Source organism: Rhinatrema bivittatum, chromosome 2, assembly GCF_901001135.1.
Source record: "Rhinatrema bivittatum chromosome 2, aRhiBiv1.1, whole genome shotgun sequence".
Lineage (NCBI taxonomy): Eukaryota > Metazoa > Chordata > Amphibia > Gymnophiona > Rhinatrematidae > Rhinatrema > Rhinatrema bivittatum.
In genome coordinates this window covers 288,606,380-288,631,371 of record NC_042616.1, presented here as the reverse complement: position 1 = coordinate 288,631,371, position 24,992 = coordinate 288,606,380, and the positions used below count along the sequence as shown (strand labels likewise).

Genomic DNA, 24,992 nt, shown 5'->3' with positions numbered 1-24,992 from the left:
CTTCAGTATTTCTCAGTCTCCTATGCAGATAGGGACACTACACACACTTGCACAGTGTTAGAAAATCCATACCAAAGAAGAAAGAAATCTTACCTCTACAAGACGAGCCCCGCTCTCCTGCGGTGATATCTAAGGGTCTCTCTCCCCCAGTCGATAATTCCCAAGGTGATTTCCAAGATCCCTCAGAGGTAAGCTTGGTCCGGTAGCCGGTTCCTGGCGTGGACTTAGCCCCCAGAGTGGCTGAGAGGCAGCAGGTGCGATACCGAGTGCGGCGGTGAAGGTATTTCCCCCCCCCCCCCCCCGCAGCTGGAGACCGCCCGGCACGAGGCCAGGAAGTGCCGAGACAAGGTAAGGTAGAAAACGTTCTTTAAGTCTCCGGTATCCGAGGCTCGGTTAGCCGCACAGATCGTCCTTCCGGCGTTTGTTTCATCGGGTTGAGCAGCCCCATCTGGGCTAGACCCCCGATCCAGTACGAGGGTCCTCACACGTGGAGACCTTCCGGGTGGGGGGTTCGCCATCTTGCCTGCATGGTCGTCGGCGCCATTTCCCCCCATTGATCGCCATATTGTCCGCACAACTGAGCCGTGAGCACAGCGGCGCGCACATCTGTGACGTGCGCCATTTCCCCCCTTGATCGCTGTATTGTCCGCACAACTGAGCCGTGCACGCATCTGTGCCGTGCGCACAGTGGCGCACGCATCTGTGCCGCATCTGTGCACGCATTTATGTGCGCATCTGTGCCGTGCGCACAGATAGGCCTGTGCGCACAGCGGCACGCGCATCCCTGCTAAGCGCACAAATAGCAGCCTGCACGCACATAGTCGGCGCACCCGGAGCGCACACCTAAGTCTCCCGGCGCGTGCACCTACGCACACAGAAGGGTTTTGAGCCACTCCACGCACACAAATCATGGCACCGCTGGCCAAGAAAGCCAAGGGACAGCCCTCTGCCCAGCCTGCCACCTGAGAGCTGCGCAACCCAAAGTGGCCTATGCCTGCAGTGCGAACAGACTCTGGGGGAACTGAAGCAAGGCCCCCTTCTGCCAGTAGAGAAATCCGGCTCCACCAATGTACCCCGGACTTCTGTATCTCCGGCTCAGACCCTCCTCAGACGGGAACCTCTGGGAACTCCACTGGATTCAATATGGACCCAGGGACCTTTTCCTGGGTGGAATTCTTCAAAGGGCTGCAAACCTTTGTCCAGGTGCAATCGGTACCGCTTGCGACACAGACACAGTCATTAGAACATAAGAAATTGCCATGCTGGGTCAGACCAAGGGTCCATCAAGCCCAGCATCCTGTTTCCAACAGAGGCCAAACCAGGCCACAAGAACCTGACAATTACCCAAACACTAAGAAGATCCCATGCTACTGATGCAATTAATAGCAGTGGCTATTCCCTAAGTAAACTTGATTAATAGCCATTGATGGACTTCTCCTCCAAGAACTTATCCAAACCTTTTTTGAACCCAGCTCCACTAACTGCACTAACCACATCCTCTGACAACAAATTCCAGAGCTTAATTGTGCGTTGAGTGTAAAAGAATTTTCTCCGATTAGTCTTAAATGTGCTACTTGCTAACTTCATGGAATGCCCCCTAGTCCTTTTATTATCCTAAAGTGTAAATAACCGATTCACATCTACTCTTTCAAGACCTCTCATGATCTTAAAGACCTCTATCGTATCCCCCCTCAGCCATCTCTTCTCCAAGCTGAACAGCCCTAACCTCTTCAGCCTTTCCTCATAGGGGAGTTGTTCCATTCCCTTTATCATTTTGGTTGCCCTTCTCTGTACCTTATCTATTGCAACTATATCTTTTTTGAGATGCGGTGACCAGAATTGTACACAGTATTCAAGGTGCAGTCTCAACATGGAGCAATATAGAGGCATTATTACATTTTCCGTTTTATTAACCATTCCCTTCCTAATAATTCCTAATATTCTGTTTGCTTTTTTGACTGCTACAGCACACTGAGCCAACGATTTTAAAGTATTATCCACTATGATGCCTAGATCATTTTCCTGGGTGGTAGCTCCTAATATGGAACCTAACATCATGTAACTACAGCAAGTGTTATTTTTCCCTATATGCAACACCTTGCACTTGTCCACATTAAATTTCATCTGCCATTTAGATGCCCAATCTTCCAGTCTTGCAAGGTCCTCCTGTAATGTATCACAGTCCGCTTGTGATTTAACTACTCTGAATAATTTTGTATCATCCGCAAATTTAATAATCTCACTTCCTGAGGCACACCACTGTTTACCCTTTTCCACTGAGAAAATTGACCATTTATTTAAATTTATATTTTATTGATTTTTCAATATTAGACAGGTAAAACATTATTATTACACCATAACTGTTGATTCTACAATTAAAGTTGTAGTTATAAAAGTAACATATAATCAATCTAATTATGACATAACCAAATGAAATTTTGATATCCAACATCTGATTCCAAAGGCAAAGGAAATTAAAGGGAGAAAATAAAGAAAAAAGAAATCTACATCTAGATTTTCAACATTGCAACCCTGCATAAATTCTTATACTTCACTGGTCTGATTTGGTATTGTAACTAATCATTTTTGCTCAACAAAAGTTTTTAAATCAACTGGGCTGAAGAATATATATGTATCCTGTTGTTTTTTTATGACACATTTGCAAGGATATCGCAAGGTAAATGAATATCCTAACGTCAATACTTCCTGTCTATAAACCAGAAATTCTCTTCTTAACTGAGTAGCTATAGATAAATCTGGAAACATTTTTACCAAATTTTCATGAAATGTTATAGGATAATTACTGAAATATTGCTTCATAACTTTGTTCAGATCAAACAAATTTATAAAGGAAACAACCAGTAACCCCCTATCAATTACCTGATTATTTGTACTCTCCAAGAAATTTGTGAGATCACCTTGAAAAGGCATCTCCTCTGTATTTAAATTTGGATTTTTCTTAGGAAAAAAGTAGCAATAGCTTATTAAAGGTAATTCATTTTCTGGAAAATGCAAAACTTCCACAAAAAACTTTTTCAGCGTTTCCATCGGAACCTGGCCAACTATCCTAGGAAAGTTGAGCAGGCGTAGATTCAAACGCTTACTACTATTTTCAAATAGTTCAATACGCCTAGATAAAGAATCCCTATCTTTAGCTACTATTGACTGGAATTCTAAACTCCTTTTATCCTTTTCTTCTAATATTTTAAGTCTAGCTTCAGAGTTTTTAAAACTATCTCGGATTTCCATTAATTCCTGTTGATTATTCCTTGTCCCAACATCCACCTTTTTCTCTAGCTCTTTAATATCTACAGACATTTTAGCTATCAAGTCCCATATCAGTTCCAGTGTAACCACCACACGGCGCTTTAAAGTCTCTGTGTGGTCACCTCCTGAGGCCTGTTCTCTTGCCTCGAGTATTGTCCCTTCTCTTCCTCCGAAGGATCTACTCGCAGAGCAAGGCTCCAGAGAATTGAGATCTTCAGGGGAACCACGCGAGGGGCCTTCAGCCGCCCTGATCGTAGGTGGAACATCAAGATGAGGACTCAGAGACGCCTCCTCTAAGGATTCAACCCTGTCTCCCAACAGTGTTGAATCAGCAGTGTCCTTAGCTCCTGGATTGAGTGCAGGTGCGGACAAAAAACGAACAATTTCTTGTTGTATTGGGGAAGGCGGGGGTAGGAAAGGGAAAACCCTTATTCTCCCCTTCCGCTTGGGCGGCATCTTGTCAATACAGAAACTTTTTCAAAATGTACAACAAGTTAATCGTTCCCGCAACAATGTTGAAATTACTTGCCTCTGTGACGATGACTTCTCCGACAGAGTTTCCCTCAAACCTCTCTAACCGAGCTAAGCCGAGCAAAGCCACGCACGCCCCTTAGGCGCACACAGCTTTGGCGGCGCGCCGGCGGCAGTGGCGCACCTAGGTGACGCTGTTCTTATGGCGTCTCCTCGGCCCCTCCCGATGACGTCGGGCCTCGCAGCAGAGAGAGAGAATTCAGGAAATTGCGGGCTCACCAGGTGCTCCCCTCCAACGGATGTCACAGCGAGGTAGGTCTGCTCCGATGCCACTCTTATGGCGTCTCCTCGGCCCCTCCCGATGACGTCGGGCCTCGCAGCAGAGAGAGAGAATTCAGGAAATTGCGGGCTCACCAGGTGCTCCCCTCCAACGGATGTCACAGCGAGGTAGGTCTGCTCCGATGCCACTCTTATGGCGTCTCCTCGGCCCCTCCCGATGACGTCGGGCCTCGCAGCAGAGAGAGAGAATTCAGGAAATTGCGGGCTCACCGGGTGCTCCCCTCCAACGGATGTCACAGCGAGGTAGGTCTGCTCCGACGCCGCTCTTATGGCGTCTCCTCGGCCCCTCCCGATGACGTCGGGCCTCGCAGCAGAGAGAGAGAATTCAGGAAATTGCAGGCTCACCGGGTGCTCCCCTCCAACGGATGTCACAGCCTGACCATTTAATCCTACTCTCTGTTTCCTGTCTTTTAACCAGTTTGTAATCCACGAAAGGACGTTGCCTCCTATCCCATGACTTTTTAGTTTTCGTAGAAGCCTCTCATGAGGGATTTTGTCAAACGCCTTCTGAAAATCCAAATATACTACATCTACCGGTTCACCTTTATCCACATGTTTATTAACCCCTTCAAAAAAATGAAGCAGATTTGATAGGCAAGACTTGTCTTGGGTAAATCCATGTTGACTATGTTCCATTAAATCATGTCTTTCTATATGCTCTACGATTTTGATCTTGAGAATAGTTTCCACTATTTTTCCTGGCACTGAAGTCAGGCTCACTGGTCTATAGTTACCAGGATCGCCCCTGGAGCCTTTTTTAAATATTGGGGTTACATTGGCCACCCTCCAGTCTTCAGGTACAATGGATGATTTTAATGAAAGGTTACAAATTGTAACTAATTGATCAGAAATTTCATTTTTTAGTTCCTTCAGTACCCTAGGATGCATACCATCCGGTCCAGGTGATTTGCTACTCTTTAGTTGTCAATCTGGCCTACTACATCTTCCAGGTTCACAGTGAATTTCGTTCAGTTCGTCTGACTCATCACCCCTGAAAACCATCTCTGGAACTGGTATTTCCCCAACATCCTCATTAGTAAACACGGAAGCAAAGAATTCATTTAGTCTTTCTGCAATGGCCTTATCTTCCCTAAGAGCCCCTTTAACCCCTTGGTCATCTAATGGTCCAACCGACTCCCTCACAGGTTTCTTGCTTTGGATATATTTTAAAAAGTTTTTATTATGAGTTTTTGCCTCTATGGCCAACTTCATTTCAGATTCTCTCTTCGCTTGTCTTATCAGTGTTTTACACTTCCAAGCCCCTCTCGTCCCCGTCCCCCCCGAGAAGTGCCTCAGCCGGGCAAATGCCGCCCCCTAGGGGACACAGACACCTTGAGGGAAGAGCCTGACAGCCTGGAGGAAGGGGAAATCCCTCCAGGAATGGAACCATACCGAACCATGATGCGATTCTTCTCCAAAGATGAGTTACCAGATCTCGTGTCTCTGAGCTTGAAGACGCTGGCCATTCCTGTCACAAGTACCACAGCGGAGCCAAAGACGAACCCAGTTTTGGTTGGTCTCCGTCAGGCCTCATGCTATTTTCCAATGCTGCAGGCCGTACAACTGATTGACCTGGAATGGAATGCCCCGGAGGCCAGCTTCAAAGGAGGACGGGCCCTAGAAGCCCTATACTCCCTGGAACCTACGGCCAAAGAACTCCTAGGGTTTCCAAAAGTCAACACGATGGTCTATGCTATCTCAAAGCGCACTACCATCCCAGTCGAAGGAGGAGCTGCACTCAAGGATGCCCAGGACAGACGTCAAGAATCCATCCTTAAACAGTCATTGGTGTCGTAGCAATGACCCTGCAGATCGCTTCCTGCTGCGCCATTGTGACACGTACCTGCTTGCTCCTCTCCAAGGATGCAGCCACTTCCACCGAAACATTAGAATCGGCAATATCTTTCCTCATGGATGCGATATCTAACCTGGTGCGCACCTCGGCCAGGGGCATCTCATCCATAGTGGCAGCCAGAAGGCAACTATGACTCTGAAATTTGTCAGCCGACGCGACCTCCAAGACGAAACTCATGAGAATGCCTTTTAAAGGATCCCTCCTGTTCGGAAGCGAACTGGAGAAGTTAGTCAACAAATGGGGCGAATCCCCAGTACCTCAGTTACCAGAGGACAGGAATAAAAGAAACCAGCACTCCTCTCCCCGAAGAACCAAGGGCAGAGGAGCCCAGCATTTTAGACCGTACAAAAACACATACCAAGCACCTCGCTGCACAGGCAGGACCCAGTCCTTTCGGAATAGACACAAGAGGTGATCCGGCTCAGGTACAGGTCCCAGCCGCACCCCACAATGAGAATCAACAGACCCATCCACTGGAAGAAGCCACAGGGGACAGACTTACCCTCTTCTACCAAAGATGGGTCAAGATAACTTCAGACAAGTGGGTCCTAACCATCATTCAAGAGAGATACTATCTGGACTTCGACAGCATACCTCCAGACAAATTTGTGAGATCACCGTCCCACTCCCTCTCCAAGAGGACGGCAGTGGAAACCACACTGACAAAACTACTCAGCCTAAAGGCAATAACCTCGGTGCCCACGCACCAACAAAATACTGGTCACTATTCCATCTATTTTATCATCCCCAAGAAGGAGGGAATGTTCCAGCCCATCCTGGACCTCAAGACCGTCAATCACTACCTGAGGGTACCGCACTTCCACATGGAAAACCTACACTCAGTCATAAGAGCAGTACAACCAGGTGAATTCCTGACTTCACTGGATCTATCCAAAGCCTATCTCCACATCCTGGTCCACCACAATGATCAGCGCTCCCTACGCTTTGCGATACTGGACCATCATTACCAGTTCCAGGCGCTACCCTTCGGACTAGCTACTGCTCCTCGGTCATTCACCAAAATCTTGGTGGTAGTGGCGGCGACGCTGAGGAAGGAAGGAATCCTCATACATCCATATCTGGACGATTGGCTGATCAAGGCAAAATCTCCAGAGGAAAGTTACCAGGCGACCACCAGAGTCGCAGAATCTCGGGTCGGTCGTCAGCACAGTCAAGAGCTGCCTGCAGCCCTCCCAATCACTAGAGTACCTGGGAGTCTGGTTCGACAACAAACAAGACAGTTTTCTTCTCCCTGCAAGGAGAAGAAAACTGATGGACCAATTGCGAAAACTGTTGAACTATGCTTGCCCCCAAGGTATGGGACTACCTCCAAGTTCTCGGTCTCATGACATCAACCCTAGAAGTTGTCCCATGGGCAAGGGCCCACATGAGCCCACTACAACGTTCCCTACTGTCACGATGGAACCCAATGTCCCAGAACTACTCCATTCGCCTCCGGCTACCAGCAGAGGTTCGGACCCAGCTCCAATGGTGGTTACAGGAAGACCATCTGAGCAAGGGAGTAAGACTAACCCCACTGACCTGGATCCGGGGCGAATCTGTCAGAGTCATGTCGGACAACGCCACAGCAGTTGCCTGCATCAACAGCCAGGGAGGGAACCAGAAGCCAACAGGTGTCCCTGGAAATAGACCCCTAATGGCGTGGGTGGAAGCAAACCTGCAAGAGATCTCAGTTGCCCACATCGCGGGAAAAGACAACATCACTGCAGACTACCTCAGCAGCGAGAGTTTAGACCCAGGGGAATGGACGCTGTCGACCACAGCCTTCCAGTTGATAGTAAACCACTGGGGAACCCCAGCCATGGATCTCCTGGCAACCCGGTCCAACACCCAAGTTCTTCAGCCGCAGATGAGAACTGTAATCCTGGGGAGTCGACACACTCGTCCAGACCTGGCCACAAGAAGACCTGCTGTATGCCTTTCCTCCATGGCCACTACTGGGTGGGATCATCCGCAAGATAGAACACCACAGGGGGCTAGTATTTCTAGTGGCCCCGGACTGGCCAAGAAGGCCATAGTTCGCAGACATGCAAACACTTCTTGCGGGGAACCCTCTGTGCCTACCTCCAGACAGGGACCTTCTCCGGCAAGGTCCGGTCTCCACGAAGACGCAACTCGATTCTCTCTTACGGTCTGACCATTGAGAGGACTCACCTGAAGAAGAGCGGATACTCTAAGGCAGTGATTAACACCTTGCTCCGAGCATGCAAGTTCTCCACGTCTCTAGCTTACGTCCGAATATGGAGAATATTCGAAGCCTGGTGTGAGGACCATGAGATCCTTCCGCGGACGGTCAAAATCCCCATGATCCTGGAATTTCTGCAGGAAGGCTTGAAGAAGGGGTTGTCTATCAACTCCCTCAAGGTTCAGGTGGCCGCACTGTCCTGCTTCAGAGCCAAAATGGATGGCATCAGTCTGTCAACCCATCCAGATGTTTCCCGCTTCCTGAGAGGGGTCAAACAAATCCGACCACCCTTAAAGTGGTCAATGCCCCTATGGAATCTCAATTTGTGCTAGGCTTCCTAGCGGGAGCTTCCTTCAGACCTACTCGCGGTCTGTCACTACGCCTCCTAACCTTGAAGACTGCATTACTAGTGGCAACATGTTCAGCCCATCGCATCTCCGAGCTTCAAGCCCTATCCTGTCAAGAACCGTTCTTCAGGTTCACATCGGGATCCATACAACTACGCATGGTCCCCTCTTTTCTTCCGAAGGTGGTTTCTCAGTTTCATCTAAACCAAACCATATTGCTACCATCTCAAGATGAACATAAGGACTTGGAAGACTCACGCCGTCTTCGCCAATTAAACTTCAGCAGACTCCTAGTCCGATACCTGAAAAGATCGGAATCCGTACGAAAGACAGACCACCTATTCGTCCTTCACACTGGGAAGAAACAAGGGGAAATGGCCCCGCAGGCAACCATAGCCCACTGGATCAAAGAAGTAATCAAGGTGGCCTTCATAGAGGCAGGGAAGCCTCTGCCTCTACAAGTCAAGGCCCATTCTACAAGAGCCCCGGCAGTGTCCTGGGCAGAAACCAAGATGCTGTCACCCGTCGAGATCTGTCGGGTGGTAATGTGGTCCTCCATACATACCTTCTCCAGGTTCTACCACCTGGATGCCCAGGCCCGGGAGGACACATTTGCAAGGGCAGTACTAAGTGGGCATCGGGCAGCCTCCCACCCAGTTCAGGAGTAGCTTGTGTACATCCCATTGGTCCTGAGTCCATCTGCTACATGCTAGGAAATGGAGAAATTACTTACCTGATAATTTTGTTTTCCTTAGTGTAGACAGATAGACTCAGCATCCCGCCCACGGCTGCCCCAAAATCAGGAAACCTCGGATGACAATCCCCGAGAGCAAGACAAGCACAGGTAAGCCAGGTATTACCCCTAGTTCTAGACACCCATAGTTGCCGGGTGTCTGCGTTTTTCGGTTGAGTGCACTGGCGGACTCCAATTTTGAAATCAGTTGAACCAGTCCTAGTTAATCAAGTTAGCCAAGTTAATCAAGTTATTAAAACACACATATATCAACAATTGCTTTTCGAGGAGAATACTGAAGAGCTAAGGTTCCTGCACGGGTAGGTTGACGTCAGATTGAAATCTGACTCCGTCTCCCAACTGCTATCAGGAGTACACTATACCCATTGGTCCTGAGTCCATCCGTCTACATTAAGGAAAACTAAATTATCAGGTTAGTAATTTCTCCATTCTTTTGGGGGAAAAACAATATCCTAAGAAATAATCCCATCTCCATTCTCTGGGGGACAGATCTTCTGTTTGCATATTTCTCTGATATCCCTTCTAGCAATAACCTTCATGAAACTCAGAAGGGATCAAGGAGCAATGATACTCATAGTTCCATTCTGGCAGAGACAAATTTGGTTTCCAGTTTTATGGGAAATCACTGAGGTTGATTTTCCCCTCCTTTAATCACAGGTATCATTGCGCCATCCCAACATTCAGTGTCTAACTCTCATGGGGGCCAATATAATAAGCAGCACTAAGCCTGCAGTGGGTTTTTACTTGTTTTTTAGCGCAAGTTTTTCAGTGCTAACATTGCCCTAGTATGTAAAATGGCCTTTAGCACAAAAGAAAACCTGCACTAAAAAACCCATGGCAAACGTAGCGCATGTGTATGAGAACTGCAGGGTAATAGTCTAATTAGCTATTACCTGGCAATGCAAGGAGGTGCACTAGCGGGGAAGCCACGTAACATGTCTCCTACTGCCGTGGGAAATTTAATGCCTGCTCAAAGGTAGGCATTAAACTTCTCGTGTCTGGTCTAACCAATCCTCCCTCCCTCCCCAGGTTGCCAAACCCCCTCCTAAGGTCTGGCCTGGCAGGCGAGGGTCCTCTCCCTTGTACAAACCTGAAATTGTGCATTCACCATCAGGTCCCTTTACAGTTCTAGACCATGGCTTAAGAAAATAAAATGCCCTTGATGCCTTCCCCGCAGATCCAAAATAGCCCCTGGCAGGGCTGTACCCAATTGATCCTTTTCACTGACATACTGTATGTTGATGAAAGAACCAATCCCCTTTCTGGATAGCCTTTCGAAAGGGGATTCATCCTTTCACAGACATGCGACAATGGAGGGACCAATCGGCAGTAAGTGAATAAATTAATATTAAGTGCACTTCGTTCACAGAGTCAGTGAGCTCCAGACCCTAGTGAGTCACCATAGATTTCATCAATCATAATAGGGTAGTGTTTTGCATGCATCCCAATTTCCTGCCTATAGTAGTGACAGATTTACACCTTGGTCAGTCAGTTATCTGTCCAATTTTTTTCCCTTGGCCACAAAGGTGAAACAGCTGTCCATAACTTGGATTGTAAGAGACCTGCCACCTTCCATATTGCGCAGACTCAAGCCCTTAGGAAGTCCACCCAGTTTATGTTTATTTTAACATCAAAAGATCTGGCAAGGCTGTGAAAAGTGCATTGTTTCCAATTGGATAGCAGACTGTATTTCCTTCTTTTATGCCTATACAGGATTAACCTTACATAGGCATATCAAGGCTTACTATGTTAGGGCCATGGTGATGTTTGTTGTCAGTCTAATGTCTGCTTGCAAAATGGCATTCGTCCACGCATTTACATCATGTTGCTGTCTGGACATGACCTCCTGTCAGGTTAGGTTTTAATTATCCTTTCTCCATGCTATTTTCAAGGGCTAGATACCAATTCCTCCTTTCCAATTTGAAGATAATAAAATGCACACACTTTTTTTTTTTTTTTTATAAGTTGGGCAAAATAGGAAGGAGACAAAAATAAAGCTAGTAAAAAGAGGGAGCGAGCCAGAAGCAGTCAAGTGGCTATGTGAGACTCTTCTCCAATAGTTCAAACTGGTCAAACACCTGCCTCTTACATTACATTTGAATGATCAGGATGCAGATGGTCATACTGCAAAAAAAAAAAAAGTTAAGCAAAAATGAAAATACAAGAAACAAAGACCATGCAAGATGTTGAAACTTCAGCTATCATCATTTGTTACTTTAAGAAATAACTTTTAAATATTTTTTAAATATTTTTAACGAAAACCATGCATGTTCCTCAGGTGCCAAGGAGCTGCTAAAAGAGAGATGGACACTATGGATACATTTGTGGATTCAGCCTGGTACTATTTCCGATATACTGATCCCCAGAACTCGCAAAGGTAAGGCCACAACCAGGCTCTCTTCCTTCACAAGGAGGCAGAGCTGTCTATTCTTTCTTCTGCTGTCTTGTCTGTGATGAAAAATACATATGAAGGGTTTTTTCAAGCATTTTCTTCATTCTCCAAATTTCTTATTTTTCTTTTGTTGGGATAGCATGTAAGAGACTTGGTTTTGATTCCCAGACCCAACTCCCGCTCCTTGAACATAAGAAAATGCCATACTGGGTCAGACCAAGGGTCCATCAAGCCCAGCACCTGGCAAGTACCCAAAAACTAAGTCTATTCCATGTTACCATTGCTAATGGCAGTGGCTATTCTCTAAGTGAACTTAATAGCAGGTAATGGACTTCTCCTTCAAGAACTTATCCAATCCTTTTTTAAACACATCTATACTAACTGCACTAACCACATCCTCTGGCAACAAATTCCAGAGTTTAATTGTGCGTTGAGTAAAAAAGAGCTTTCTCAGATTAGTTTTAAATGTGCCCCATGCTAACTTCATGGAGTGCCCCCTACTCTTTCTATTATCCGAAAGAGTAAATAACCGATTCACATCTACCCGTTCTAGACCTCTCATGATTTTAAACATCTCTATCATATCCCCCCTCAGCCTCTCTTCTCCAAGCTGAAAAGTCCTAATCTCTTTAGTCTTTCCTCATAGGGGAGCTGTTCCATTCCCCTTATCATTTTGGTAGCCCTTCTCTGTACCTTCTCCATCGCAATTATATCTTTTTTGAGATGTGGCGACCAGAATTGTACACAGTATTCAAGGTGCGGTCTCACCATGGAGAGATACAGAGGCATTATGATATTTTCTGTTTTATTCATCATTCCCTTTCTAATAATTCCCAACATTCTGTTTGCTTTTTTGACTGCTGCAGCACACTGAACCGACGATTTCAATGTGTTATCCACTATGACACCTAGATCTCTTTCTTGGGTTGTAGCACCTAATATGGAACCCAACATTGTGTAATTATAGCATGGGTTATTTTTCCCTATATGCATCACCTTGCACTTATCCACATTAAATTTCATCTGCCATTTGGATGCCCAATTTTCCAGTCTCACAAGGTCTTCCTGCAATTTATCACAATCTGCTTGTGATTTAACTACTCTGAACAATTTTGTGTCATCTGCAAATTTGATTATCTCATTTGTCGTATTTCTTTCCAGATCATTTATAAATATATTGAAAAGTAAGGGTCCCAATACAGATCCCTGAGGCACTCCACTGTCCACTCCCTTCCACTGAGAAAATTGTCCATTTAATCCTACTCTCTGTTTCCTGTCTTTTAGCCAGTTTGCAATCCACGAAAGGACATCGCCACCTATCCCATGACTTTTTACTTTTCCTAGAAGCCTCTCATGAGGAACTTTGTCAAACGCCTTCTGAAAATCCAAGTATACTACATCTACCGGTTCACCTTTATCCACATGTTTATTAACTCCTTCAAAAAAGTGAAGCAGATTTGTGAGGCAAGACTTGCCTTGGGTAAAGCCATGCTGACTTTGTTCCATTAAACCATGTCTTTCTATTTGTTCTGTGATTTTGATGTTTAGAACACTTTCCACTGTTTTTCCTGGCACTGAAGTCAGGCTAACCGGTCTGTAGTTTCCTGGATCGCCCCTGGAGCCCTTTTTAAATATTGGGGTTACATTTGCTATCCTCCAGTCTTCAGGTACAATGGATGGTTTTAATGATAGGTACCAAATTTTACTAATAGGTCTGAAATTTCATTTTTTAGTTCCTTCAGAACTCTGGGGTGTATACCATCCGGTCCAGGTGATTTACTACTCTTCAGTTTGTCAATCAGGTCTACCACATCTTCTAGGTTCACCATGATTTGATTCAGTCCATCTGAATCATTACCCATGAAAACCTTCTCCATTACGGGTACCTCCCCAACATCCTCTTAAGTAAACACCGAAGCAAAGAAATCATTTAATCTTTCTGCGATGGCCTTATCTTCTCTAAGTGCCCCTTTAACCCCTCGATCATCTATTGGTCCAACTGACTCCCTCACAGGCTTTCTGCTTCAGATATATTTAAAAAAGATTTTACTGTAAGTTTTTGCCTCTGCAGCCAACTTCTTTTCAAATTCTCTCTTAGCCTGTCTTATCAATGTCTTACATTTAACTTGCCAACGTTTATGCTTTATCCTATTTTCTTCTGTTGGATCCTTCTTCCAATTTTTGAATGAAGATCTTTTGGCTAAAATAGCTTCTTTCACCTCCCCTTTTAACCATGCCGGTAATCGTTTTGCCTTCTTTCCACCTTTCTTAATGTGTGGAATACATCTGGACTGTGCTTCTAGAATGGTATTTTTTAACAATGACCACGCCTCTTGGACATTTTTTACTTTTGTAGCTGCTCCTTTCAGTTTTTTTCTAACAGTTTTTCTCATTTTATCAAAGTTTCCCTTTTGAAAGTTTAGCACGAGAGCCTTGGATTTGCACACTGTTCCTCTTCCAGTCATTAAATCAAATTTGATCATATTATGATCACTATTGCCAAGCGGCCCCACCACCGTTACCTCTCTCACCAAGTCCTGTGCTACACTGAGAATTAGATCTAAAATTGCTCCCTCTCTCGTTGGTTCCTGAACCAATTGCTCCATAAAGCTATCATTTATTCCATCCAGGAATGTTATCTCTCTACCGTGTCCCGATGATACATTTACCCAGTCAATATTGGGGTAATTGAAGTCTCCCATTATTACCGCACTACCAATTTGGTTAGCTTCCCTAATTTCTCTTAGCATTTCACTGTCCGTCTCACCATCTTGACCAGGTGGATGGTAGTATACCCCTATCACTATAGTCTTCCCCGACATACAAGGGATTTCTACCCATAAAGATTCAATTTTGTATTTAGTCTCATGCAGGATGTTTATCCTGTTGGACTCTATGCCATCCCGGACATAAAGCGCCACACCTCCTCCCGAGTGCTCCTCTCTGTCATTGCGATATAATTTGTACCCTGGTATAGCACTGTCCCATTGGTTATCCTCTTTCCACCATGTCTCTGAGATGCCAATTAAGTCTATGTCATCTTTCACTGCTATACATTCTAATTCTCCCATCTTACTTCTTAGACTTCTGGCACTACCATACAAACATTTCAAAGTTTGTTTTTTGTGGAGCTGATCAACATGCCCCAGAGCTGTTGAGCTGATCAACATGCCCCAGACCTTTCTTGGCTCCTGCTCTTGTAGCTATATGAGCATAGGCCCTGTGTTAACAGAGACCCTCATGCCCTCAGCATACCTGTCAAGTAATAGAAACCAAATCAGCAAAACTCCACCTGCCAATAGAGAGCCTGGCTTGGCTGACCCATTCCTCCTGCTTGTGATTGGATGCTTTAAGTGAAGGGGAGCAGAAACAGGAATTCTTCCATTGGCTGGAGCAGCTCTTTAGGGCTATTCATTACCTTATGCAGGGCAAATAGAACTGAATTGGGGAAAGGTTCACAGAATTTTCCAAAACTTGAACTCACAGTTTTGAGCGGGTTCTAATTTGAGCAACATGTCCCTCTGCCATCCCCAATAAAGAAAATAGAAAACTGTAAGAAATGCTGAGAAATTTTTGGGGGGGAGGGAGGGATGGATGGGGGTTACCAGATTCTATGTGGAAATGTATATTAAGAAAATACTGAGAATATCTTGGACATAAAAAGAATGACAGATGAGGATAATTTACAAGGGCAAGAATTCAGAAGACTCTTATGAAAGTAACAAAGACTAGACAACTTCTATTTATAGGGCATACGAGAAAGGAAAGTAAAAATAGTTTTGCATAAACAGGCAAGATTGAAGGCAACAAGAGGGGGACAAGGATTTAAATACATGAATAGCATCAGCAAATGGAAATACCAACCCAGACCTCCTACAGGCTACCAAAGTAGATGGAAAGCTATGATTTCCAACATCCATAAAAATCAAGGTGCATACCAAGCGGCACTCCCATATTTGTCTGGTTATCAGCCAAACAGGGAACTCATAACATTCGGCTGAGTACACTGGTCGTCTCTCTTCTCCACCAGGTTGTCACCCAGGCTATGTGAAGTTTAATCTTACATTTGAAGTAAATCTAAGGAAAAGCTGTCTCGCCATGCAGATTGAAAAATGTGGGATGCAGTAACAGTGAACAGCTTGTGTGAATTCAACCTGAAGTTAAATATATTTGTATGAAATGAAATAACAGAACAGGGTATGGATGCCAGGCGAGCAAGGGCACAGACTGTATGCCCATTCAGTTTCTCCCATCTGCACATTCTTCTGTCCCTCTGAGGTTTAAACATGCTGAGGAATTATATTTCTTTTTAGCATGTTGTCATGTTGCATAAACAATTGCCATGTAAATCATGGTGCACTTCACTGCTAGTCAGAAAACCACAATTTTATTCCAGAATATTATACAACTTTCCAGTGTCCAATGACCCACTGTAGCAGAACTGAAACCTGTTTCCCAGAGGGTTCAGTACTCCTTTAAACATCTAATCCCATTATGGGGAATAACTGTGCATCACTGCTTTATCTCTGGTTCAGCATCACTAATCACTTCAGTAGAAGGAATAAAATCTATTTCTTGATTTGGTACAAACACATGAATAGGGTTCTGTGGGAGGATCCATTCCATGAGGCCTTAACAAAAGTGTTTTTTTGGTATAGTGGCCTGCCTAATACTAATTCAGAATGGACAGATATCCTCGGTGGATTTGTGTCAGGGAGGCTGGGCATGCTGTGCAGTCCACCTATAATTAGAGAATAGCTGGTGATGTAAAAGAACAAAAGCATTTCAAGCATAAGTTGCTGTGGTTTTTAAATCAATAACGTGTTTCGCCTAATTTGTTCTTTTGTTAAATGCACATTTGCTCAAACCCTTTAGAATATTGTGCCTCTGTCAAACACTCTTTTTCTTTTATTATATAAAAATCACCAGCAGTTTTGTAATGTTAATTTTTATTGAAAGAGTCTAAATTTCCATCCAATGTGTACACAAAATAGAGGAAATCTAATACAAATCAAAACAAATGTTACATTAGCAGACTTCTGGGCAGACGATACATAGATAGCAATGACAGATATAAAACAATCCAACCACCTGCACCAAAGTGTGACATAAAGCAGATGGAAAATAATCAAATAACTGTGCAGTCACTAAACATTCTTTTAAAAAAAAAAAATATCCCATCCCCACAAGAATTCCCAACCCCAGTCCCAAAGAAAGTAGTAAATTGCAAGGTTTAAAATAAAATTCAAAACAAAACATAAGGCCAAAATCAGCAGCCAGCCCTGAAACTGGCCCAATGACACCATGTCAAGGTTGAGTATAACCCCTTTGCAACAGTGAAAAAAGGTGTAAAATGGTAGATAAAAAAAAAGCTGGCTTACCTCTTGAAACCCAAGTGAGTTTGTCCATAACTGCAATATTTTCAGCTTTCTATATCCCATCATATTAAGGTGCTGGGTGTTCATTTTTTCCATCTTCTTGCCAAGACTATTCTTGCTCCTAGCAACAGATGAAGTAATCGCTTTAGCCTTACTGGGGCATTGTCCTGTATATCTTGTCTCAACAATAGGACCACCATTGATAATATAAATTCAGCCCTATAATTGACATGGGAATTATATATCTCAGTCCAAAATGTTTTGATAAAGGGACAGTCCAACCAAATGTGAAAAAGAAGCCATCCTCTATTCCGCAATTACATCAGCAAAGTGGAGAACTTAAGGCAGTGATGGCCAACCTTTTGAGCTCAGTGTGTCAACATTCATAAAAAACCCCAAGCATAACTCGGGTGGTGTGTCACTTCTAGAAAAATCCATAATTTTGTGATATTTGTAGCTCTAATAACAAAAAGTTATAATTTTAATATATGTACTGTATTTATTAATAAAGCAAAAACAAATAATTCTTTACCTTACCTGCTTAGTGACTTTTTTGTTGCTGAATTTCATTGGCAATAGCTCTGCTCCTACCATGGTCCTGTATTGGGCTGAGAGGTACACTCTCAGGGGTAGATTTTCAAACCGCGCGATTTGGCGTACTTTTGCTGGCGCATCAGGCGCAAGCAAAAGTACGCGGGATTTTAGTAGATACGCGCGTAGCCGCTAAAATCCTGGATCGGCGTGCGCAAGGCTATCAATTCTGTATAGCCAGCGCGCCCCGAGCCACGCAGTCTACCCCCATTCCCTCCGAGGCCGCTCCGAAATCGGAGCGGCCTCGGAGGGAACTTTCTTTTGCCTTCCCCTCCCCTCCCTTCCCCTACCTAACCCACCCTTCCGGCCCTGTCTAACCCCCCCCTTACCTTTGTCGGGGGATTTACGCCTCCCGGAGGGAGACTTAAATCCCTGCGCGCCGGGACACGCCCTAGGGGCGGGTCCGGAGGGCACGGCCATGCCCCCGGACCGCCTGGGCCGTAGCCACGCCCCCGGGCCCGCCCCCGGAACGCTCCCGACACGCCCCGAAAACGCCGCGCGGTTCGGGCCCGCCCCTGACACGCCCCCCTCAGAAAACCCCGGGATTTACGCGAGTCCCGGGGCTCTGCGCGCGCCGGTAGGCCTATGTAAAATAGGCTCACCGGCGAGCAAGGCTCTTAAAATCCGCCCCTATGCTCTTTCTGTTCTCATTTCATGTCCCTTTAATTTTGGTACACACATTGTAGATGTTTCTGACATTCTGGAATATGTTCTCCTCTTTCAAGCTCAGAGACTCCCAGAATACAAATATTACATCATCTTGGCCTGTTCTGCTTGTTTCTGGTTTCTTTACAGATTGATTCAATTGATTTTACCTTTTGCTGGAAAAAGGTCACTGCTTGCCTACAACCTACTGACAATATTAATTTTTTCACTCCTTCTCTGTCTGCCGATTGGTCCTTCCACTGTCAGCTGTCAGTGAAATGACAAAACCCCTTTCTGAAGGCTGTAGTTCCAGAATTCTGAAAGGGCATTGCTCCTTTCACTGACAGCTGTCAGTGGAAGGACCAAGCGGCTGCCAGTGAGGGAGCAGCCCAGCTGGAAGAGCCTGGGGTTCCCTGGGAGCGGATGGGATTTGGAGGGCTCCAGGCTTTTTTTTTTTTTTTTTTAAGGCAGGTAGATGGGTGGAAGAGGGTTCGGAAGGTGGAAGTTCTGCTCAGCCTGCAAATTTTATTTTTGAAGGTGGGAGGGAGGGGGTGTGGCTTGCTTGGTGGGGGTGGGGGAAGTTGACCCATCTGGCTGCCCTGCCCCAAATGGAGTTCGGTGGCTTCCTCTCTATTGTGGGAAGTTTAACTCCTGCCTCTAATCAGGAGTTAAATTTCCTATGATAAAAGAAGGCCCACTAGGCTGCCTCCCCTCTGGCGCACCTCTTTGCATTGTAGGATAATAGCTAATAAGCTTATTACCCTACAGTTAACATGGAGACATGCTAATATTTCTACAGTTTTTTATTCCTTGTTTTACCACTTTTTTTTTTTTTTTTGGCGCATACCCGGGTTAAGTTAGCACCAAAAAAATCTGTGTTAAAACATGAGTAAAAAAACATCGACCCCATGATAATTAGCTCGGCATGAAATAAGCTTTTCATCCTCTGCTCCAGCCTGGAGAGCTAAAGTGTTGCAGGTCAGTTTGCTGCTGTTGTAAACAGATAAGGTTCCTGTATTCTTTTCAGACAGTCAATAACACTGTTCAGGGCTCCCTTATAGGGAAAGAGATTTATTAGGTGGTAATGAGAGAGAAGAAAAGTTGAGCGGTCATTTCACATAGGCTTGCTAGCATGCCCCCTCTTCCCCCCCCCCCCCCAAAAAAAAAAAAGTCACCAGTTTAAATAATGAAAAAATATTGAGCAATTGTATTTGTTAAACAGCATTATGCGAGCGAAATGATTTGCCACATGGCCATATTATGTACACCCCTTGTTGAGTCATCTCTTCTTCTTGTATTATTTCTGTCTTGTAGGCCTTTTGACAGAGCCCTAGCAGATTACTGGATGCCTGTGGACTTGTATATTGGAGGAAAGGAACATGCTGTGATGCATTTATACTATGCTAGGTTCTTCAGCCATTTTTGCAATAACCAAAAGATGGTCAAACACAGGTAAGGAACACATATTTTCCACTCAAAATTCAGTCTGAGACAGATTTGGAAGCTAAATAGCCTTTTCTAAAGACAAGCAAATCAGCCAGTCACACACATGGATCATGTTACTGCATATGGCCCCTATGGAACAGACTTCAGAGATTTCTGGAAAAAGAGTAATACTTTTCCAGGCATGCATGGGAGCTCCCACACAGCAGCAGTCCCACAGCCCATCTCTTTTTCTCTTAATCTACCATCAATGTTGGATGTGACTTCAAATCTGCAGCTGAATTATTTTTGTATCTTTTTTTTTTTTTTTGCCTCTGACGGTGTTTTTCTACTTCAGTTTTTTTCCCACTACCTTTCTGTTCCTTAGTAGGCTTTTGGCGCTTTCTTTTGTAAACTTTTTTGATAATCCTGCTGCTTATAGTCCCTATATTGTTTTCAGTGATGCCACCCATTGCAGGCTTACCACATGTTTTATTTTCATTTGAGTATTTCTTCTTAAAAAAAAAATGTTCGCTTTAAATTTTGCTCTGGAGATTTTCTTCACCATGTTGGGAAATTGGCCAGCAGTGTCAAGATCTTTCCTAAGTGTCTGCAAAAGATGTCCATCATATACCAGCACAGTATGTGCTTACATATATTTGGGGAAAGTCCACAATGCCTCTGGCTGTACAACCTAGAAGGTTGAACTCTAAGCCTTCCTTTTGGGTGTGCATAAGTTCGGCTTCAAAAAGGTGACCTCAAAGGCCCCAATACAAGATCTATAGACCAACTATAGTTGCGCTAGTGGCCAGACCACTCTGAAAAGGTTCTTCAGTCTCTCTGACACCAAGAGTCAAGCCAAATTTCAATCTCCCCACTTGAGACTTCAGAAGGATGCCAAGGACTTGAGTCAAGAGCTAAAAATAGTCAACACTGAGTGCCAGGCAGATATTTTGATGAAATTATTCACACATCTCCGCTGGGGTGCCTAGAGACTAGCTCAGTTGGCCATATTGAAACAGCTCTATGCCAGTCTCCAAGTGAGCAGTGGAAGTGATGGAGACAAAAACAGTGAGGGGCGGATTTTCAGAGCCCTGCTCGCGTAAATCCGCCCAAAACCGGGCGGATTTACGCGAGCAGGGCCCTGCGCGCCGGGAAGCCTATTTTACATAGGCCTCCCGGCGCGCGCAGAGCCCCGGGACTCGCGTACGTCCCGGGGTTCTCGGAGGGGGGCGTGTCGGGGGGCGGGGCCGGAGCGCGCGGCGTTGCGGGGGCGTGTCGTCAGCGTTTTGGGGGCGGGTACGGGGCGTGGCTACGGCCCGGGGGCGTGGCCGCGCCCTCCGTACCCGCCCCCAGGTCGCGGCCCGGCGCGCAGCAGGCCCGCTGGCGCGCGGGGATTTACGTCTCCCTCCGGGAGGCGTAAAGCCCCCGACAAAGGTAAGGGGGGGGTGTAGACAGGGCCGGGTGGGTGGGTGAGGTAGGGGAAGGGAGGGTAAGGTGAGGGGAGGGCAAAGGAAAGTTCCCTCCGAGGCCGCTCCGATTTCGGAGCGGCCTTGGAGGGAACGGGGGGAGGCAGCGCGGCTCGGCGCGCGCAGGCTATACAAAATCGATAGCCTTGCGCGCGCCGATCCAGGATTTTAGTGGATACGCGCGGCTCCGCGCGTATCTACTAAAATCCAGCGTACTTTTGCTTGAGTCTGATGCGCAAGCAAAAGTAGGCTGATCGCGCTTCTTTTAAAATCTACCCCTATCTGAATTCAAGAAAGCATGGGATAAATACAGGGGATCTCTAAGGAAGGGATGAGATTTATAATGCTGGTTTAGTTGGACAGATGGGCAGACTGGATTGGCCATACGGGTTTTTTCTACCATCATGTTTCTATGTTTTTATGTTTCATTTTTGGTGATGGTATTTTGACATTTTAAATATGCCCAATGTTCCTGCATTTCTGAATTTTGACTGATGTGTCAGCTACCGCTGCATGTACCACATGATCCCTATATTAAGCCCATGGTAAAATGCTATTAATTGTGGTGCTCTAAATATATCATATAGGGCCAATATATGCCATTGGTTTTTGATAGCTTTAGTGCTATAATGTAGTACGCATACCAGTCTAGATTATCCCTTTCGAGCTTTATATTCTAACAAACTGGAATGATCAGAATAAAGTGCTCCTTTATAAGTTATTTGTATGACTGACAGAGGATAGGTCGTCTGTAAAAATCAGAGTTGCAAAATATTGGCCTGGTATTTAAATTTTGCTATATTAAAGCAGATTTTACATACTCAGAAAAACTGACTGACTGGTATGCCTGCTTTAAACGCTCGGGAATGATGACTGTCAAATTTAAGAAGATTATTCCTATCCGTTTTCTTCCTGAACACAGTAGTAGAAAATGTTCCCTGTTGGAAACATATTAAAACATCTAAAAGACAGGAAGATGAAATTCATGACTATACATAGTAAACTGTAAATTGTTGTCCAAAGAAATCAGTTCACATGGAAATTCATTCAAGCATGCTACCATTGATGTCTATAAGAAAAGAATATCATCGATGTGCTTTTTTGGGGGCACAGACACAAAATGTAAAAGTACGATAGCCATGCATGTTTGATACTCTCCCCCTACTTTTCAATTTTCAATGTGAAATTTATTCAGATAGGTTTTGTATTCTTTTGTGGGCTGTTCTAAGTGATATATTAAGTGGTGGCCTGGATTGCAAATTGGTTGATGGACAGAAGACAATGTGTGATGGTAAATGGAACTTACTTTGAAGAGAGAGCGGTGTTAAGCGGAGTGCCGCAAGGATCGGTGTTGGGACCGGTCCGGTTCAATATCTTTGTGAGCAACATTGCGGATGGGATAGAAGGTAAGGTTTGTCTTTTTGCGGATGATACTAAGATCTGCAACAGAGTGGACACGCCGGAAGGAGTGGAGAGAATGAGACGGGATTTAAGGTAGGTGGAAGAGTGGTCGAAGATATGGCAGCTGAGATTCAATGCCAAGAAGTGCAGAGTCATGCATATGGGGTGTGGAAATCCGAAAGAACTGTATTCGATGGGGTGTGAAGGGCTGTTGTGCACGGAGCAGGAGAGAGACCTTGGGGTGATAGTGTCTAACGATCTAAAGTCGGCGAATCAATGTGACAAGGTGATAGCTAAAGCCAGAAGAATGCTGGGCTGCATAGAGAGAGGAATATCTAGTAAGAGAAAGGAAGTGATGATCCCCTTGTACAGGGCCTTGGTGAGGCCTTACCTGGGGTACTGTGTTCAGTTCTGGAGACCGTATCTCCAAAGGGACAAGGACAGGATGGAGGCGGTCCAGAGAAGGGCGACCAAAAAGGTGGATGGTCTTCATAAAATGACTTATGAGGAGAGATTGAAGAACCTAAATATGTATACCCTGGAGGAGAGGAGGAGCAGAGGGTGCTATTATACAGACTTTCAGATACTTGAAAGGTTTTAATGATCCATGGTCAACAGCAAATCTTTTCCATTGGAAAAAAATCAGTAGAACTAGGGGTCACGAAATGAAGCTCCAGGGAGGAAGACTCAGAACCAATATCAGGAAGTATTTCTTCACGGAGAGGGTAGTGGATGCCTGGAATGTCCTTCCGGAGGAAGTGGTGAAGACTAAAACTGTGAAGGATTTCAAAGGGGCATGAGATAAACACTGTGGATCCATAGAGGCTAGAGGATGGGAATGAAGAGAAGAGCCATGGGGGTGGATTACTAGAGTGGAGGCTACTACAGGGCGATTACTACCCTTACTCAATAAGCCTTCGCAAGGTTAATGCAACTCCAACATCTCTCTGCTTCAACGGCAAGGGGAAATGTGGAAAAGAGGATTTGCATTCAGACAACAACCAACAAGGACTGAAATTCACAATCAGGGTAAACAAATAAGCGTGGGAGTAGCTTGCTTATTACGGAGGTTACTACCCTAAACCAATTAAGCCTGATACATCACTTTGAATGCATATATAGCATTGCTCTCTGCTTCAACTGCAGGGGGAAATGTGGAAAAGAGGATTTGCATTCAGACAACAACCAACAAGGACTGAAATTCACAATCGGGGTAAACAAATAAGCATGGGGATAGCTTGCTTATTACGGAGGTTACTACCCTAAACCATTTAAGCCTGATACATCACTTTGAATGCATATATAGCATTGCTCTCTGCTTCAACGGCAGGGGGAAATGTGGAAAACAGGATTTACCTTCAGACAACATCCAACAAAGCAATGATCTGTGCAGTCTGGGTAAACAAGCATCGGGGTAACTTGCTTGATGCAGTGGTTACTACACTTAACCATTAAGCCTTATGCTCACCTTTGATGCAATTCCAACATTACTCTCTGCATCAATGGCAGGGGTTGGCAGGAAACTTGAATCAAACAGTTACCAACAAGGACCCTGAAATTGGTGGTTGGTGAAACAGATACGTATGGGAAAATAAGCGTGGGAGCTTGCTGGGCAGACTGGATGGGCCGATCGGTCTTTTTCTGCCATCATTTCTATGTTTCTATTAAGTATTTGCAAGGCCATAATTACAGCAGAAATATAAACAGAAAGACCTATCATAGCCTAGAAGGGTTTCACCTACAGGTAGTCACATCTTACTTAGAGCAGTGAGTCTTTCTTCCACAACATTGCCAGCATTTGTCAACAATAGATTTGTCTGTTTGAGATAACTTCTCATGTGTATAATACAACTGGCTGATTATTTTGTACTGCAGCTCGACAAACAAACTTTACGGTGTTCCCCGATATGCCCTTCTCCAGCTATTTTTCCGGATGCTGACAGACGTAGAAAGGTTGCCTTATTCCAATGTAATCTTCAGGGGTAGAAAGTTGTTAGATGCCAGGTTTCTTAAAAATTGGCACCTAGCACGGGCCCAGGCTTAGAGCTTCTGCTGCTGTGGCAGACCAGCACTTAACAGGAACTGCTCTGGAAGGTCTAGGCCCAGAAGGAACCACTATCACTTTGGGAAATCAAAAATTGACCTCCCCCCCCCCCCCCCCCCCCCCCCCCCCCCCCCCAAAAAAAAAAAATGTTTAAAAAGTCATACATGACAAACCCCCCTTCTTGACTCCACCTTCCAAAAAAGGTAAAATTTAAAAAATGCTTAAAAATGATACCCACCCCTTGCAAAAAGAAATTGCATGCAGGTAGGCTAGCCATAACAAAAAAGTGGAAGCATGTTGATGCACTGTCGTTTTCTGACTGCTTCCCAATTTACTAGCAAATTATGGAAGTGGAGAAACTTGCAGTCCTAGTTAATGATACTTGCATAAGGTTTAGATACTTGTATAAGG

General features: G+C 45.0%; 1 protein-coding gene across 1 annotated transcript in view; it reads left to right on the top strand.

Moving 5' to 3' along the window:
• LARS2 (leucyl-tRNA synthetase 2, mitochondrial) overlaps window positions 1-24,992 on the top strand; it is a 267,199-nt gene that overhangs the window by 175,833 nt on the left and 66,374 nt on the right. The window contains 2 exon segments of the mRNA XM_029589600.1: window positions 11,518-11,616; window positions 19,560-19,697. Coding sequence (XP_029445460.1) covers window positions 11,518-11,616; window positions 19,560-19,697 — 237 coding nt within the window.